The 20,004-nt window shown below is 32.2% G+C and overlaps 1 protein-coding gene across 1 annotated transcript in view; it reads left to right on the top strand.

Moving 5' to 3' along the window:
- Positions 1-15,719, top strand: part of LOC124359639 (zinc finger protein 43-like) — a 49,723-nt gene extending 34,004 nt beyond the window's left edge. Inside the window, exon 4 of the mRNA XM_046812545.1 lies at positions 12,669-15,719. Coding sequence (XP_046668501.1) covers positions 12,824-15,550 — 2,727 coding nt within the window. The 5' untranslated portion in view covers positions 12,669-12,823 and the 3' untranslated portion in view covers positions 15,551-15,719. The remainder of the gene's footprint in view (positions 1-12,668) is intronic.
- The last annotated feature ends 4,285 nt before the right edge of the window (positions 15,720-20,004 follow it).

Genomic DNA, 20,004 nt, shown 5'->3' with positions numbered 1-20,004 from the left:
CTAAGTCCTTAGATCAAAATATCTAATTAAATTCCGAAATTATCATAGAATAGCTAGTTATCACTTATTGAATCGGTAACCGTTCAATTCTAATTTTCCTTGTGATTCTACTACTTATGTTGTAAGTTCATACTATCGCAATCAATAATAAATAATAAACAATCAATAATTAATTAATTTCTATAGTATGTCAAATGCGCTGGCGTCTTTTGACCTGACATGGAAAATTAGCCACAATGCGACTCTATATTTTTCAGAGTCGATGTCTCAAGTTATTATTATTCTATTTATTTTAATTTGACATTAAATTCAATCAATCAATTATAATTAATTATCAGCCATTTTCAATGACGCCCAGACGGCTTCCAACGCACTTTAACACACTAGGTATGGTTATTCTAATATTAGTTTATACTAATACTAGGTTAGTTTAAAAGCTTCTATTGTATGTTAAACAAGTTAGGGTTATAGTTAAAATACTGTTAACTAAGAATAAGTAGGAGTTAACGTGGACTGTCAGGCTTCACTGCCTTTATGATAGTCTGAGCTGATGCCTAAATCAATGCATCACTATCAAATTTAAATACGTTTTCCAAATATGCTTTAATTTAAATTGATAATATATTACCAGATTATGTTCAAATTTCAACTAATTGATTAATATCTGTGCCCTTCCTCTAAAAATATACAAAATTAATTTTGAAGAGAAAAACTATTAATTAATCTGCTAGCTTAGGTTAAGCGTAATAGATTATGCTTACTGGAATCGCTGATGATCCGTAGTCCCATCTCCACAGGGTTTCTCAGCTCCATAGGACTCGCAGAAACGTGGAAACAATTTAATCACGGACTTTTGAACCGCACCCCACATCTGACACCACTTGTAACGGACGGGACGGGACTTTGGAACTAATAATCAGAAGAGTAGTTGGCCGCAAAAATCTGATTTTAATTTAATCTTTCACATTAATAATTATTACAATACTATTCACATTCCCTAAACTGTAGTTTTAAAATATATTAATCATTCATCAGCGAAACAGTAGGTTAAAAATTAAAAATTTTAGAGGGAAGGGCAAACACAGAGCGAAGCGTTACGTTCGAGTACCGGCGATCAACTCACTCCACGCACATACTTTTTCGCTACAAATTTTTGTTCAAATGGCGGACTAGACTCTGTACGGTGCTGCTCCCAACGATTTACTTGGGCGTAACAGAGTCTAGAAACGACACAACTTGGCCAGACACAGGCTGGAGTCAGCAAATTCCTCAGCCAGCTGCAGCTAAAGCTGCCACGGGTATCGGGCTACTTCCGCTTAACAACTCAGTTGAGATCAACTAGAATATTCCGAGCAACTATTACTTGGACTTATATCTTACTAAATAAATATATAATAATCACTGTTCCTTATTTCCTTTTAATAATTTAGGTGACGGTAGATATTTTGTAAGTAATAGTACTTACATTTTACTGTTAGGAATAATGAAGAATCGTTGGTTGGTAATATTACAATATAAATACTGTAGTACTTCACTGGTCAATAATAATATTGACCTCACAGTGTCAAATGGTCAAGGGGCTTTCTTAATGGGCCGTCACAGAAGAAAGATCCAAAATTACAGCTAAGAATAGTTGGAAACGTAGTAAATAAGTCTGCTGACATTGTTGAGCACCGTAACCAATACTTTGTGAACATAGCAGACTCCACTTTGGAGGAAAACAGAATTCAGTTCAAGAGCACAACAATAACCCATCCAATTCTCTCACCAACCAGCAATAACCAGCCTTTAAGTTTATCACCCACAAGACGACTATTAATGAAGTTCTATTAGTGATAACCTCACTAAAATCCAAGTTATCATGTGGAATGGATGAAATTCCATCTGTTGTAAAACACTGCAAGAACTGACTGTTGTACTGGTCAGTAGAATAAACAAATCATTCAGATTAGGTCAGTTTTCCTCACCTTTAAAAATAGCAAAAATGTACCCAAAACACGAAAAAGGCTCTCGCACAATACAAGAAAATTATGGTCATATCTCATTAACATCGACCTTTTCAAAAATAATTGAGAAGGTTGCACTGTTAAGAATGCTAAACCATCTGGAAAGACATGACCTCATTGTAGAAAAACAGCACGGTTTCCTCAAAGGAAGGTCCACCACAACTGCTTACTAGCTTGACCATCTGGAAGTACACAGGTCCGTGTCAGCAATCTTACTAGATTATAGCAAGGCATTTGACTGCTTGGGCCATAACCTTAGTTTGAAAAACTTTCAACTCTGGGAATAGAGGGGCTTGCTAAAGATTGGGTAGCCAGCTTTGTAAAAGGACACAACACAAATTCAACAAAACACAAATGAAAAACACGTATATACAAGTCCACACAATTCTTAGTCAGCAGAGGAGTGCCTCAGTGCTCTATTCTGGACCCCTTCTTTTTCATTCTATTTTTAAAGATTTTCCAGCTTCAACAGGGATACAGTATCGAAACCATAATGCAAGCATATGATACAGCTCTTCTGTTTACACATGATATGCCACAAGAATTATACTTAGATATTTTATCAACAACAAATAAAGCACTCCAATACTGTTTTCAAAATGATTTGGTCATTAATCCGTCAAAAACATCACAGATAAATTTCAGCAAATTCCTGAAGTCTCCGAAATTACAGTGGAGGAAGTGCAAAAAAAACTATTAATGACAATTCTTATAATTGGTTCTGACCTTTCTTGGAATGATCACATATATAATCTGACCAAAAAGCTTTCATCCATCATTTATGTGAAAAATTGGATGAATTGGATAGGAAGCCTTGAAACAGCTAAGATCACAAACTTGCCTCTATCCTAAAACCAAATATGAAAGTTATAAAAAAAAAAAAAAAAAAAAAAAACAGTGAGCGCGATGGTGTAGTGATTTGTCTTGTTATGTTGTGATTGCATTTAGATTCAAACAAGTTAACAAGGTACAACTGACTTAAATTACAAAAATACACATTTTAAGAAGAAACTGTTAAAACACATAATTAAGTACATTTGTGAAATGCTAGTTTTATTTTAATAAATCATGTTTTACTTTGGAGTTTGAAATTGTCTCCATTATGTTACAATTTTAGAAAAATGTGAAATGAGGAGAGGGTATTGGTGGCAGGGTTACGTTATTTTTGAGGGGGTTAGTGTTACAATTACAAGTCTGTTACAAGGTAGGAGGGCGATCTGAAAAGTCCGATTTTAGTTTCTCAGAAATAAGTGTATTAAGTATGTATATTATATAGTCATAGTTATATATGAGGAATAATGGTATAAATATATTCAATAATATAAATGTATTCAATCAAGCACACAATATAAGTCGAATAAAAATACGTAATTGTCATCTTAGAATATTATTTACTTTATATTGTAATTTTGCTCATTTTTTTCTAGCTTGAGGAAGTAACAAGAAAAAGGAAATTGGATTTTAATTCTGAATGTAATGAAGTATTGAAGAAAATTAAATTAGAATCCAACACTAACATCTCAAATATTGGTGAGCATTACAATATTGTTATGTTTTAACAGGTTATGAAAATGGACTTTCCTCTGTAAATTAATAGCTTATTCATAATATATGGATAAAATATTCTATTTCAACTAATAAGCTACACAGTTTTTATTGATGAGCATGTCCAAGTTATAATAAATTTCCTTTCCTCAATGCAGTGTGCATGTAAGATATTGATTTAAGTCATATCAAGCATTATTTGTCATGAACCAGGGACTTTCGTAATACTGAACGGAGTTCCAAGATTGACTGATTTTGGATTATATCGTGAACTTCTTGAGGCAGTCTTGGAACATCAAGAAGTGGTTGGGGGATATAGACGGTCTTGATCAATAGGTTGACAGCCTCCATAGAGATATTCTTCAAGCCTATGGTAAAAGACTACTCAGAAACAACAAGTAGTTAGGTGAAATGTGCCTACATAGAACGATAGCTACTTTGGATCTACTCCTGTTGATAACAGGACAGCTAAGATCAAAAGAGCCCACAATTGCAGAGGTCAAACTGCCGGCAGATTTGTCCAGCTGCATCGTGTTATGAATCCGTTTCCCATTAGTACAGTCAGATTCTATTTGTACCCTGAGGTTTTCCTTGTATGATACCCAGTTAGTTTTTGTGTTTCTCGGATTCCTGTACCAAACTTTTTCAAGCACTAGTTCTTGTCAGACACTTGCCAGCCGCATATCCGATTAACCATACCCTCCGTCATCATGGTCACATTTATCACCTCCCTATGTGTCCTCATGGTCACATTTATCACTTCCCTATGCGTCCTCGTGCGAAACGAAGGCACATTTGCAATCACTAGACCACGGGACATTATATATTCCAGAAGTGACTTACCCCTGCTGTTAGTGTTGGCTTGCTTTAAATAGTAATAACAAACTAATTGTAAAATTCCAGATATTACAAAATAAGGCATTGTCAAATTTTCAGAAAAATTTCAGTAACTTATTGCTGAATACAGTTGGCACAACAAAATTTTTAGGATTAATTATTGATAAAACCTTATCTTGGAGACCATACATATAAGTGGTAAATAAAAACTGAGCTATGCTAGCTACCAAATATGACTCTGAAGGAGTTAGTTGATATTAAAATTAAAATTGCAGTTTATTATGCTTGCTTTTATTTACTAGCACAATATGGAATACAGATATGGGAAAGTAGTTCAGTTATTTTTCTATTTTTAAAATGCAAAAGAGATTTGTAAGAACTATGTTGTTTTTGAACAGAGGGGCTTCGTGTGAAAACGGAGACCTATTATTGTACATTTTTTATTGTGTAATTCTTATTCATGGTCATCCAAATTCAGAACTTATTATTCAACATGAACATTGGTATAACACTTAAATTTCAAAGTCAGACTGCTCTTTCCTGTTTACAAATTAACATTATTTGGAAATTCACCAAATTATAAAGGAAATAAATATTAGAATAAGTTACCTGATCATTTAAAGAAACTTACAATATCTGGGCTTTAAAATTCAGTATAAAGTTTAGTGATAAGTAAGACTTACTACAGCGAGTTTGAATTTTTACAGGACAATCTGTAGTATATGTGTTACTTTATAATGCAGTTTTGACTAAATTAATTTGGTTTAGCATTGAAGATATTTTAGTAGCCTGTCATTGTTGTAGATTAATTGTTGTCTTTCATCTTATGTTTTTAAAGTTGTTTATTGAATTTGGTTGTTATTATATTATATTATTTTGTTGATGTTATTTCATTTATAAATAACTATTGCATTGTTATTTTGTTATGTTTGATAAATTATGTTTTAAATAAGTTATGCAATTTTAATTGTTTGTTTTAAATAACTGCCCATGTTTGTTTTAAAGTAAAACTTATTATAATTCAATGTGTAGATGAATTTTAACATATACTTATTGCTTTTAAAATATAGCAGCAAATAGACAGATATTTGGACTTGGCATTGTGCTAGAATAAATAAAAAATAAATAAATAAATAACGTCTTTATTTGAAGTGATTTTCAACATTACATTGTTGTTTTTCAAAATAACTCAAGTCATACATTTTCAATCAAGGCACATACAAATCTATCTATCATCATCTGAGAAATACAAAATTAAACTAATCAAACCAATAATACTCGTACATTACATTAAACAGCTATTTAGGGGTGAAACACTCCTCCTCCAAAGCCAGTCTGAGATTGTTTTTAAACAAGGAATATCCATAAGCCTTTAGATTGTGAGAGACGCTGTTGTATATCTGAGGGCCAAAGTATCTAAATCCATTCCTCCCCATCTCCAGCCTGACCCTGGGCACCTCCAGCATGGTGTCCTGCCAAGTGTGACAGTCCCTAATCTCAGCCCGGGTCTGTAGCATCCCCCTGAGGTAAGAGGGTTTTCCCGTCAGCAACACCATGTGAACAAGGCAAGCCACCTGAAGTTTGAAAATGCACTTTATCGGAAGAATCCTTGCTGTACGGCGATACTGGCTAACGTGATCAAATTTTCTCAGGCTGTATACACATCTTACAGCAGAGTTCTGTAACCCATCAATCAGGACCGTACCCTCAAGGGTCAATCTTCCCCCAAATACAGGAAGAGCATAAGCAATAACTGGGAAAACCACAGCTTTGACAATCTTAAGTTTTACTTCCTCCTGGAGTAACCCCTTAAACCTAAACAATATTCTTAACCTATTCATTACACCACGATTGATATTTTGAACATGGTTCAAGAAGGTTAACTGCTTGTTAAAAGTAACGCCAAGGATTTTTACTGTGTCCGAAACATGCAAAGGAACACCTCCCAAGTAAACTCCCAAGGGTCCATTACTAAGAAAGACTGCATTTGAAGAGGGGTAAAAATTAACAAGTGAACACTTTCTTGGATTTAACTGAAGCCCGTGATTGTCAGCCCAGAGCCTGACCCTCAACAAATCAGCATTAATCTGCTGCATTGCCAAGGAAGACTGTAAGACATATAGATCAAGATGGCGCCGACTAGCAAAATCAAGTGTGGAACCTGTGCGAAAAATGTTCCTAAAAATAGTATGGCGATTTTGTGTGAGGGAAATTGTCAGTTGTGGTATCATAGTAAATGTGTTGGAATTGATGAAAAAGAATATGATTGCATAATAACGCTGGGCCGTAAAGTTATATGGATGTGTGATATGTGCCGCAATGATAACCTCAAAGTGCCTGAAGTGAAAGACACTTCAATTGAAACTATTTCAGTTGAAAGGAACAATACTTATTGTAATGACACTATAAAAATATTAACTGTTCAAATTTTCCATCTGAGTGAAAATCAAAAAGGAATAAGTGAACAGTATAGTATCTTGAAGAAAGACAATGATAATTTACGTCAATCATTAGATAATCAAGCTGACGCCATCAGTGAAATTTTGACTTATAACAGTGACAGGAGGCAGTCATATGCAGGTAGATTGATGGTTCATGATAAAAACACATTTTCTAATATAGATAATAGACTTACTAATACTAGAACGTTGACTAATAGTAATAGAAGTAATAAACCCAATGATAGGCCTAACAGCCCCTCCAAGCCTATACTCTCAGTCTCAGGGGATGAGTAAGTGTACTTGGATAATAAGGACATTAAAAACTCTAATCAAGAAAGTAATGAAGAATTTCAACTGTACAAGTCACGAAGAAAGCTAAGAGAAGAAAATAAAATTGAAAGTGATAGGCCTAGGCTTACACATAATGATAACTGGTTGAAATTTCAAGCTAGGCCTAATCTAGGACGAGAAGTGGGTGCAAAGAAAAGGAACCAATTCATCACTGGAAAATCTACAGAGAAACATAACCTTACAACATCTGATAAAATGAGGTTCTTATTTGTTTCTAGGCTGAGTGCTCGAACTGGGTGTGAAGACCTGAAAACATTTCTGGATAGCTGTAAAGCGGGTGATTACACGGTAGAAAAGCTTAATTCAAAACATCCTGAGTTATATTCATCATTTAAAGTTGGCATTCCATCCAATTAATACAGTGACATATACTCACCTGATTTTTGGCCAGAGAATGTATTTGTCTCAAGATTTATAAACAAAGTAAGAAAGACTAGATCTATCGAATCTTTAAACCGGGAGAATGGGCTAGCCCAAAAAGTTTCTTAACAAGTTGGCCTAGATCAAACCTTAAATTAGGTCAATGGAAAGTAGTTGACCCATATAAATATCAGTGTAGGCCCACAGCTTATCCTGAAAAAAATCAGTATGACTGCTTGGTTCCTATGCCTACCATAAACCAAGAGTTAGCTAAAATTTTCTTCATAAATATACAAGGTTTAAGGGAAAAATGCGAAGAACTGGAACTCCTGTTATATCAAAACAAATACTTTGTTGCATGCCTTGCAGAACATTGGCTAAATACAGATGAAATTGAATTATGGGTACCTGAAGACTTTTCTCTGGGCAGCAGTTTTTGTCGCAGTGTTCATATTCGCGGAGGGGTAAGCATATATGTTGCTAATAACCATATTTTTAAGGAAATTGACCTGAAGAATTTCTGCAGTGAACTCCATTTTGAAGTTACTAGTGTAGAACTCACAGAATTCAATCTGATCGTGGTGTCCCTTTATAGATCACCAGATGGTAATACTGAAATATTTCTGCAGTCATTGGAGAAACTTTTAATCTTTCTCTTTCGATTAAAGTGCAAGTTAATCTTGTGTGGAGATGTAAATGCTCATTTTGACGTTACTACTAATAAAGCTACAGTAGAAAAATTTCTGAATGTATTAAGGCAATTTGACATATATTGCACAAACAACAAGCCTACACGTGGAAATTCATGCTTGGATAACATAATTACCAATTTGAAACCACATGAATATATTACAGAAGTCATACAACCATCTTTATCTGATCATGATGCCTTACATTTTGAGTTTTCGGTGAGTAAGCCTATTTCTTACACACATGCCTAGTCAATTAAAAACCGTTAGATTGATTACTCCCAAGAACATAAGTTACTTTATGCAACTCCTCGAAGAGGAACAGTGGTGCCAGTCTTTTTCACCTGATTTAACAGCTAGTAACTGCTTTGAAAATTTTTTTTAAAGATTTTAGACCTTATTTGAGACTAGTTTTCCACTCAAGAAGGCTAAAAAATTAAAAGCTAGTACAGCTAATATGAGTTTTAAAAAATGTTTTGTTTCAACTGGTTGGTATTCACCGGAGCTAGCAGCAATGAAGAACCAAATACTACTTTGTAAAGACATGTGTAATAAATATAGCAACGATCAGCTCTTGCTATTATTTAAGAACCTGAAAAGACACTACAGACTTGCACTACGAGCGGCTAAAATACAGAAAAATGAAGAAATAATTGAACATTCTTACAACAAATGCAAAGCGGCCTGGAATATCATAAATAAAACAGCTAAACACAGTCCGGTCAACAATCTTGGTAGCAGCATCCAGCCTGATGACTTCAACAACTATTTCATCACTGCTGTAGAAGATATAAGTTCAAAAGTCAAAGCTTCCCCGGAGAGTGCAGTGCAGTGTCTTAGAAGTGTAGATTTGAGTGTCAGCCAATTCGTGTTGTGTCTTTTCACCAGTTAGCTCGAATGAGGTGTTTAACATAATAATCTCGTTAAAAAATTCTTCATCCAGAGATGTCTACGGACTGTCCAGTGACTTAATAAAAAAGGTTGCTTCAGTAATTATTGAACCATTAACTTATTGTTTTAATAGATGTATAAATGATGGTGTTTTTCCAAATAGTTTAAAGTTTTCTAGAGTGGTACCTATCTTTAAAAAGGGTAATCCAGATATACCCAGTAGTTACCGTCCGATCTCTTGTATCCCAGTCATAGGGAAAGTCTTAGAAAAAATTCTTAAAATACAAATTTGTAAATATTTTGAGTCTTCTGGTTTGTTTAATGATAGTCAGTATGGTTATCGTCCTGGTAGATCAACTACACATGCCATTGATGGCTTAATTAATCAACTTTTACTGACCTTAGAGAGTAAAAATGCTGCCCAGGTCACCTTATGTGGCCTGAGTAAAGCATTTGACACAGTCAACCATGTAATTTTATTGAGTAAGTTGGAGTATTATGGTTTCGATGGCAAATATTTGGAAATTTTGAAGTCATATCTTTCAGAGCGTAAGCAATTGGTCGACCACAATGGCAGTTTGTCTGAAGTTTTAGAATTTAAGTTAGGAGTACCTCAGGGGTCTGTTTTAGAGCCTATACTCTTTCTAGTTTTAATTAATGATGATACAACATTGTTATCTTATCATAATGATGTGGATCAGCTAAAAATAATTTCAGAAAACACATTGTTAGAGGCAACTTATTGGTTTGAAACTAATGGACTATTCCTGAATAAAGAAAAAACGCAGCATCTGTCGGTAACCTTAAAAACAGAAGATCTCTTAGATTCATTAAGTACAGTGAAGCTTTTAGGTGTAAATATTGATTCTAATCTGTCATGGAAAACTCATATAGCCTATATTTGTAAGAGGTTGTCTAGAGTGATTTATTTACTTGCAAACCTTCAAAATAAAGTGTCTCCAAGATATTTAAGAATGGCCTATTTTTCATTTTTTGAAAGTATTATAAGATATTGTTTAATTGTGTGGGGTAATGGAATAGGCATTCAAAAGGTTCTTATTGTACAAAAAAAAGCTATACAAATCATAACTGGCTCTAATCCGCGTGATCACTGTCGACCTCTTTTTAGGCAATTAAACATTTTAACTGTTATAAATTTGTATATTTTTGATGTATTAATGGTAATAAAGAAAAATCTGCATCTTTATACACAAAGAAATGCCATACACTCTCATAATACACGAAACCAAGAAAGAATTGAGCCGCCTAGATTAAGACTTTCAAAATCAATGAATTACCATAAAAACATGGGAATAAGGCTTTTTAATAAGTTACCAGTTTCTTGGAAAAATTTAAACCATCGTAAATTTTCAGAGAGATTACATGAATGGCTTGTAAATAATCCACTGTACAACCTAGAAGAATATTTTAAATTTAATTTTAACACTTAGTCTAGATTGTGTATAGGCTAGTGAGTACTATTGCTTAATAGGATTAAGTTTTTAAAACACTATTGTGACAAATTAGTCAACTAATAGTTTCTAATATTGACGATGTCTATTGCTTGTTATGTGACTTGCCGAAGGATAAATAAATGTCTTTATGTAATGGAGGATATGACTACACAAGCTGAGTGTCATCAGCGTAGGAGTAAAGGGAACAAATGATAACTCAAAATTAAGATCCGCAGTATACAATAGAAACATAATAGGACCTAAGCAGCTACCCTGAGGAACCCCTGACTCCTTGAGAGCAATCCCTGAAAAAACGATCATTCACCCTGGTTACCTGGGTTCTGTCGATCAGATAAGAGCGAAACCACATTGTTGAAACCTGATCAAAACCGTAGTAATGCAGCTTAGCCAAAAACATATCAAAATTCACTGAATCGAATGCATGTGAGAAATCAAGAGCAGCTAAACTACTACAGAAATTCTTATCCCTGGCGGAAAACAGTTGGTTTGTCAAACTTAGTAGAGCAGATGTCGTACTGAAACCCTTCCTGAAACCAGACTGACTATCGGGCAAAACACCGCTGTACTCCAGGAAGGAAACCAACTGATTTGTCACAATTCTTTCCAATACCTTAGACTGAACTGGTAAAATGGAAATGGGGCTAAGCTCAGACACACTTGTAGGATTACTATTTTTGGGAAGAGGGATGACCAAGCTTTTTTTCCATCCAGAGGGGAGTTGGCCAGAGGAGAGAGTGAGATTAATGATATGGGTGATAGCCCCGATACAGAAAGGACTAACTGCTCTGACCATGTTGATTGAAATTCCGTCAATGCCAAAGGCCGCTGTGGAGATACTGTTGATAATGTTTTTTACCTCACTCTCGCTCACCTGCAGAAACTGAAATTTATCTTGCACCTTTTCGCAAGTAGCGTGCTTATAAAAAGCGAGCCTTTCCGGGTTCACACTGTTATTGCCGCCCAAGCCAGCAAAGTAGCGGTTAATTTCATCCGGGGAAATATTCACTGATACAGAACCGCCAGCAGTGCCTACCTTTAGATCTCCTGCGCGCAAGGTTGCCCAGAAAGATTTTGAGTCACTTCACTTTAACTTTGCCGCAAAATAATCTTTTTTTGCCTTTCTAATGGCGTAATTGAGTTTATTGCGTGCACTACAGTATGCCGCTTTCGCACGTGCATCATTACAACAAAGTAAATCTTTTTTAAATTGGTTTTTTGTGCGTGTCAGAAGCATTATTTCTGAATTTCACCAGACATTCTCAATACATAAGACAGTCATTGACATTATATACATTGGCGACCAACCTGTTCACACAACATTATTTATAGTTGTATAATTGTGAATTGTTAAAACATCTTGATTCTTGATTCATTGTCAAGATGTCCTGTGTGCAGATAGACAGGCATACAATACAGAAAAGAAAGTAATACAGAAAGACAGGCAGTAATACAGAAAATAAAGTGACAAAAAATTATGTTCAGCCAAATTCCATCATAGAGCACATCTTGTGTATGTAGAAACTAAGTTTCATCCAAAATTTAAAGTTTACGGCTTAAATTTTTCTTGGGATATCTTGCTACATGATACACTCAAATTTGTATTCATATCCACTCCATTATCTTTGTTTGTTACTTTTGAAATTAACTGTCACATGATCAAATGTTATGTGAATGCACTTGTTTGTTTACACATTTTTTTACCCTTCTATTTTCTCGTTGCCATCATGGTTACCCATAAAACAAATGTAAAAATATTCACTAACGCTCAGCCAAATTCCATGGAGTGACATGCACTGTCATCAAACTCAGTGTTGCCCATATAAAAATCAAGCTTCATGAAAACTTTCAAATCCGTTTTTAGAAATTGTGCGGACAGACAAAAATGAATTTTTTTCAGACTCTCAAGTGATAGGCTTTGCTTAAGCTCAGCCAATAATGAGGGGTTTTACAACTGAAATGATTTGCTTAATTTATATGATTAAAAGTATTATATATGTATTTTAATTTATGTACATTATTACTTGTAAAAAAGATGTTAATATCACCAATTTTAATCATACATTTTTATTGCAGCATTGAAGAATTTGGTGATAAATATTGGACCAAAGTTACCTCTACCTCAATGTTTTCAAATAAAGAAGGAAATTAAATCAACATCATCAGGAACATCATTGCATCAAATAAACATTAGTAAGAGTGAGTGTGGGCCAGATGAAGTTGGAAGTCATATGAAAGAACATTTAGTTGTAAAAATATATAGATGCTCTAAGTGTAATCATAACTGTACCGATTTAGCTCTTCACGAGTCTCACATTGCGTCCTGCGATGAGAAGTGTTTTAAAGATGATGTTCTAACATCTGAATTAAAATTTTTTAAGAGAAATGGATTTTTTTTCTGTAAAATTTGTTCGTACAAGTTTGAATATTTGACCAATCTAATTACTCATGTAAAAAGACATGCAGGAAGAGGATTTTACTGTCATATTTGTAAAGACACCCTTCCAACTGTTGATGAACTTCGTGATCATTATAGTAATTTGCACAAGGGCCTCACCAAAGTGTTGTCTTGTAATGTTTGTAGTTATTCAAGCATGGTGTTCCAACATCTCAAAGATCATATGATACAACACAATGTTGACAAACATCTGCATTGTTCTAAATGTAGGCGTAACTATGATGATTCAGACATATATAATCAACATGTCATTGCAGTTCATAGCAATGCAGTAAAAAAGAAATCAAAGGTAAAAAGGTTTGTTAGCACAAAGAAAGCTGGAGAGCCCATTAACATCTTGAAGAATGCTGATGCAGAAAACATGATACTTTTAAAATCAAATTTTATGTCTGAAACTAGTCAACATTCTGGTTCTTATTGTTGTAATGGGTGTGCTTATAAATTTGCAAAGTTTGAAAATTTAAATAAACACAAAAAGGAACATCTTAATGTATCAAAACCATATGTATGTACCTACTGCAATCATAAATCATTTTCATTAACAGACATGAAACAACATTGCCGAAATCACGCGAATAAGCCAACTATGAAGACAAAGAAAGTTTCATGTAATTTCTGTGAAGTAGTATGCTCAAGTTGGGAACATATGAAGAGACATGCCATAAATCATGTTTATGACCAGTTGTATTGTCGTCATTGTCGCATCAATTTAGAAGATTCGGATTCCTACAAGACCCATATGAACTCTGTACACAATGTGTTGAGTACTGAAAATTGGTATTCCTGTAACAAATGTTCTTTTACAACATCAAGTATTGCAATTTCCAAGAGGCATATGTCAAAGCACAGTAATAACAAAAATATGTCAGCTTTGCCTAAACGTAAAGTTGTTGAAAGAATAGTACGTAGGAAGGAGAAGATATCATATTTGAGAAATAATGCATCTTCACTAGAGCTTTCAAGCAGTGAACAGTCCAGTGTTATGAAAAGCCACAGTTTTGAACACAAAAAACGCAAAATTGTGTTCAACAATGAAATGAGCTTTAAGAAACATAATAAGATTCACAAAGATCAGATTGTGCACACAAATACAAACAGAAAAACATCTAAAGAAGGAATCTTGAAATGGATGTTTAAGTGTAATAAGTGTATTTATCAATGCGACAAAATCAAATCTTTACAGGAGCATAATAAACTTAATCATATTGATCAAGAGGTGCCCTTTACATGTACAGTGTGTGGTTTTAAATCTGCCTTACTTAGACTTTATACCCAACATCTAAAATCTCACACTGAGAACAAAATTTACAACTGTCGCTTTTGTAAGTTCAGCTCTAAGAAAGTGACTTTGTTCAAAAAACATGTTGCTGGTCATGGATTCAAATGTTGTCCCATGTGTGTTTATAAATCTGAAGGGTTTTCTAGGTTGAAAGAACATATAGCTAAACAACACAAGCCTGGAAATGAACCTTTTGTGTGTAGTCTATGTCCATATAATACCCGCTATAAAAACAAATTGAACTCACACTTTCTCAGATTTCACCCAAAGGAAAATACTTTAATGAATTTACCCTTGCTCTCACAATCCTTGCAGACTAAAACAAAAAAAACTGTGAAATATCATACATGTTCATTCTGCCCCTTCAGATCTTACAGATCTTATGATTTAAAAAGGCATATCATGCGACACTTTAGTAACAAATCAAATAGTGGTAAAATACCTAGATTAAAGCAAATAAATCACATTCTGACCCGACCCATAGTCAAATGTGACCCACATCAACGAAATAATATAAAGCCTAATCATAAAAGTATTACTGGTGATGCTAAAAGTTACAATTATTATTATTCTTGTTCCCAGTGTAGCTACAAAAACAAATATAGAAAAACTGTTTCTGCACATTTACTCCGTATTCACGATATTAGAGGAGGTATACGAAACAATATGATTGTGAAAGTTAATGGAAGCATGTTAGAAAGTAAAAATCATATAGTGAAAAATAGAGGTAGCATGTCCAAAAACAAAGAAGACAAACCAAACATAATTAGAGACAGAGATCAGACTATTGATAAAAGATGTAAACCAGATACAGCACAGACAAAATTAATGGACAATTGCAGTATGTGTGATATACGTAAGCTATCACGCCTTGCCCAAATAGAGCATAGAAAGTATGGACATAGGACATTTTGGGCAAAACCTTATTCTTGTAATAAATGTGGCATGCGGTTTACTTCTACAAATGCCTTAAAAAGACACATGAAAAATGAGAATAAAGAGTACTTATTTTGTAAGTCATGTAATTTCAAGTCACATAGACGAGACTATTGGAGGAAACACATTCAAGTATGTAGAAAACGAACAGAATCTAGAAGATGTGGAGGTGCCAAAATGTCAGATGAAGAACCTTTAACTTGTGGTGAATGTGACTTTAAAACAACAGATATAACTAAATTTTCTACGCATATGTTCATTCACACAGGTATTTCAGATGACTAATAATAGTTTACATTTGATCCTTTAGTGTGTATATTTCTGTTTTGTCTTTTAATTATAAAATTCTGATTTTAGATTTAGTTTGAATAATATAAGGATTATAATTATTCATGTAAAAATGTGTTAAAGCCTTTAGCTGAATATAGTATTTCTGGATAAGGATAACTATTAATTGGCTTTGTTTATTTCTTTAAGTGCTATGCCAGTTTATTTAGTTACACAATGTTTATAAAAAAGTGTTTAATCAATCAGTTTGTTAAAATTTAAATAATACATTCAAAAATAAGGTACAATTTTACAATGGAAAATTAAAATATTCATTTCAGGTTTTTATGTAAGTCCAACAAAGGTTACAAAATCATACATTCTCTAAAAGATTGTCATGACAAGGCTTATAACAAAAATCACTTTATTTTAATTCAAATAACAAAAGTAAAATTCAAAATGGACTCAGAGTATCTCATTGAAAATTCCAAACTCAAAACACAAAATGAACCAAAATATAAAGGATTCTTTCAAGTTAAAAATCAAATCAAGAATTAAATATGACTTGTTCCCAAGTAAAATAAAAGTCCCTCTTATTAAAACATAAGGTTTTTTGTTCCATATTAAGTTTTAATTCAGTCACTTCATAAAAATATTTACTATCACTACTTCAATACCAAACATTCCAAGTAATTTTAACTGTGTATAATTTTAAAATCGCTCTGTTAAAGAGATCCCAGTAGTTTATATACATTAAATGCAATAGTTCTTCTTAAACTTGTTATTTTACTGATATCATAAAAAATAAGCCTTCCAGGTTTCTTGAGATTATTCAATTAAAATCATGTTATACTGGTACTACTTGTAACGTAGCCATGGTTCGGAGGGTTGATTCAATGTGAGTGTGAAGTTTAGCTCCAGTTCATTCACAGTCATATATATACTGGTACTATTTTATTAATTTTGTTAAAGAAATGAGTATAACGAGTTTGTATTGTACTACATTTTTTGCCTGGTTGAATTTCTGTAAAATGTAAGACTTTGAAACTTATTAAATATTTTTAGTATACAGTTTTCCAAAAATCTTCATAAATGTGAAAACAAGTTAATTAGAACATTGATCCAGAAAAGACAAAATAGGGTACTTTATTTTGTTGTTACTATTGTTCTGTAGACCTTTGACTACTGGAATACTAATATAATAATTCTGATACCTACCTGCAGGGCTTTTCATAGAACAAGAGCCCTGATAACAGTTGACTTAATTGTCCAGTTCTTAAATAATTATGGCCAGTAATAACGTCTTTATCTATAAATAAAAACGGCTCCATAAGTAAAATCTTTGGAAGTACAAGTTATAACTAGTTCCAAGACTGTTATCAATTTTGCATGTTTACAAAACTTTAGCAGAAATGAAATGCAATGTAGTCTTGTAGTTTAATTATAATATGTTTGACAGCAGCATCTTTTATATGTTCATAGAAATAAATATGACTAATTTCTGTGAAATCTATAAAAAATTCACTGCAATAGATACGCCAAAGTAATATTTGTCAACAGAAAACCTGTGCATCATAAATAATTTCTGTGAAATCTATAAAAAATTCATTGCAATGGATACGCCAAAGTAATATTTGTCAACAGAAAACCTGTGCATCACAAAAATGTATATCTAATGTATTGGGTATATACTAGTTCTCAAAAAGTCTTGTTCAATTGCGTGTGTGTGTATGTTTTATGTATATAACAATATGGAGCTCCTAGCATAGTTTTAAATACTTACCAAATTACTGTCTAAAATACCATAAATAAGAAAATTTTAATACAATGCTCAATTTTTCTAAAATTTTTAAACAGAACATTTCAACATTTGAAATAGTTGTTAAGTGATTCAATCTGTTCTTGATATGTTATTAAAATCAGAGAATATATCAAATATCTCAACTCTTTGTTTGATACTTTTTTTTAAGAAAATTGACTCACAACAAGTTGGTACATTATTTTAAGTAATAGTTTTTTAAAGTAAAATTTTGTGTAAAATCTTTTCTTATTTCTTCAAGAATATAGAACAGTTTTTAACTCATTATATTATGAGTGATCAACTCCTCTTCAATTTTCAACAAACTTTTCATCCTTCTTTTCTACAATACACCTACAATTTCTAGTCTACATTCAAATATATCCACACTGCTATTTTTATTAGAAGAACTGCTAGTTTAAATTTAAATCAATATTTACCATTTCATCTCTCAATAAGAAGACTTAATATTTTTTTAAATATATACTTCAAGATATGAATTAAAATGAACATTACAGATAAGTTTATGTATAATTTATTCTTGTAATAATTCAAATTTTTCTTACAGTTATCTTTATGATTTAATAATTAAAACCTTTATAAAAACTTGAAAATCAATCAGATGACAAGACAGTATTACAAACCAATCATATAGCCCTAATTGTTAAAGGTAAAATGCATTATATAAAAACAAATGACATTTGACTATATTCCAAATTGACCTCATCAATACAATTTAACTTTAAATTCACAGTAAAACAAAATACGTAGATTTTTTCAAAAACAAATAATTAATTACCTATTAAAAAAACAGAATCTTTTAAGTCTTAAGCTGTGTTATAAACACCTGTAACCTGTAAACATAACCTTTGAATTACATATTAAAAAACAAATTAGACAATCTTTTTAACAATTGTATGTAATGTCTTTTATAAACTATGCAAAAACTATTTGGTATAGCATATTACAAATCTTGTACAAATTCAACTAAACATTATATCTAGACTAAAGATAAAAATATACCAACCATAGATCAGTTGTAAACTTATGATATAATCAAGTTATTTTGGGAAATTTGTAATCAATCCATAAAATTAATAGAAAAAAATATAAAAATTGATATTTTAAATTTAAGTTAAAACATAAAAATATTTTAATTTTGAAGGTATATGTTTAAAAAGCTAATCAAACATCTAAATTAAACTTTTTATCTGGGATGTTTTGTGACCGATCGTTTTTACTTTAAAACAGAATTGACTGTAGAAAGTATTGATGAATGGTCAATTTTCTCTAATATAATTTTTAATTACATCATATTCAAGAAGTTTTTCAGAGAAAACAAATTAACAGGTTGAATTTTTACAGCCTTTTGAAAATCAATATTTATAATTATATAATTCTTTGAACCAGAAATATTTGTCAAACCTTTAGTTGTATAGATAATATAAATTAGTCCATTTTCTATAAATTCTTTAGGATTGCAATACATTTTCATATTTTTGCAGTAAAATTTCGTAAAATCTTGAGACATCTGATTCATAATTTTGAAAAGACCTCTAAAAGCGTTTAAATTTTGTTATTCATCTGGATGATAAGAAACATTCAATTTTACTCTAGTATTTTTTACAATCAAACTATTGAATTTGGAAGAAATTTTTCTTGATTATTTTGTCTATTGGTGTAAAAACCAACATAATAAACTTAAAATTGAATACATTTCTGTAAATATTGGTGATATCAATTGAAAAAGTTGTTCCAGAAATTCCTTTTTGTTCAATATATTGAAAATCTAGAAAATTAAACATGATATTTTGATTTGTTCTAATTTCATTAATCAATTACAGTTTTCTTGTGGTTTTATAATCAACCATTTGAACTGCAATAAAAAATTTGTTAATTATTATTTTTCCATCAACAGGGAAATCACTCCCGGTTTACATTGTCAATATTGCCACTTAGTTTCCAGTTCTTATAAAACTAATGTAAAATTCACATTTATAGGTAAAAAAATTACATTAAAAAAATCCTAATCCAAAATGAGTTTCCTTAGTTTCCAACTGTTTCAAATTGTCAATATTTTAGTTGATTAAATTCCATTTGAAATTTGAGAACCAGCATATCAAATAACAGGATTTTGGACATATGCCATTTTTATATGTTACAAAAGGTATAACACAACATTTAAGAAAGAATGTAAAAATAAAGAACAGAAAGAAGAATAGAAGGGATACTGTAGCCTGTGCTGGTGTGATGTGTGATTGTGATTCTCGTACTTGTAATGTGCTCGGGACTTGGATCCTGTGCAGTCACAATGCATGTACTGAACTCTAAGCAGCTTTTGGGTATGATTAACCCTTCTTGTTTTCCCTTCTTTTCTTCTTTCTGTTCTTTATTTTTGTATGTATTAATACTTTTCCTGCCTAATGAAGAGGATAGATTCCAATCCTTGAAACATCGTGTTATACCTTTTGTAATATATAACAATGGCAAATGTCAGAAATCCTTTCAAAACTTCCATCGTCAATAAGAAACTTGAAACAAAGAATCATCTTTAATCAGATATTCCTTTAACTGTAGACCACAATTTTAATCTCTTGTATCAATTTATTATGTTTTCTTACTTCAATTTTATAAAATAAAAATAGTATAAAATTATTAGTTGATGTAACATTAT

This window comes from Homalodisca vitripennis, chromosome 4, assembly GCF_021130785.1.
Source record: "Homalodisca vitripennis isolate AUS2020 chromosome 4, UT_GWSS_2.1, whole genome shotgun sequence".
Taxonomy (NCBI): Eukaryota; Metazoa; Arthropoda; class Insecta; order Hemiptera; family Cicadellidae; genus Homalodisca; species Homalodisca vitripennis.
The sequence above is the reverse complement of the archived record's forward strand: the minus strand, read 5'-3'. Positions and strand labels throughout refer to the sequence as shown.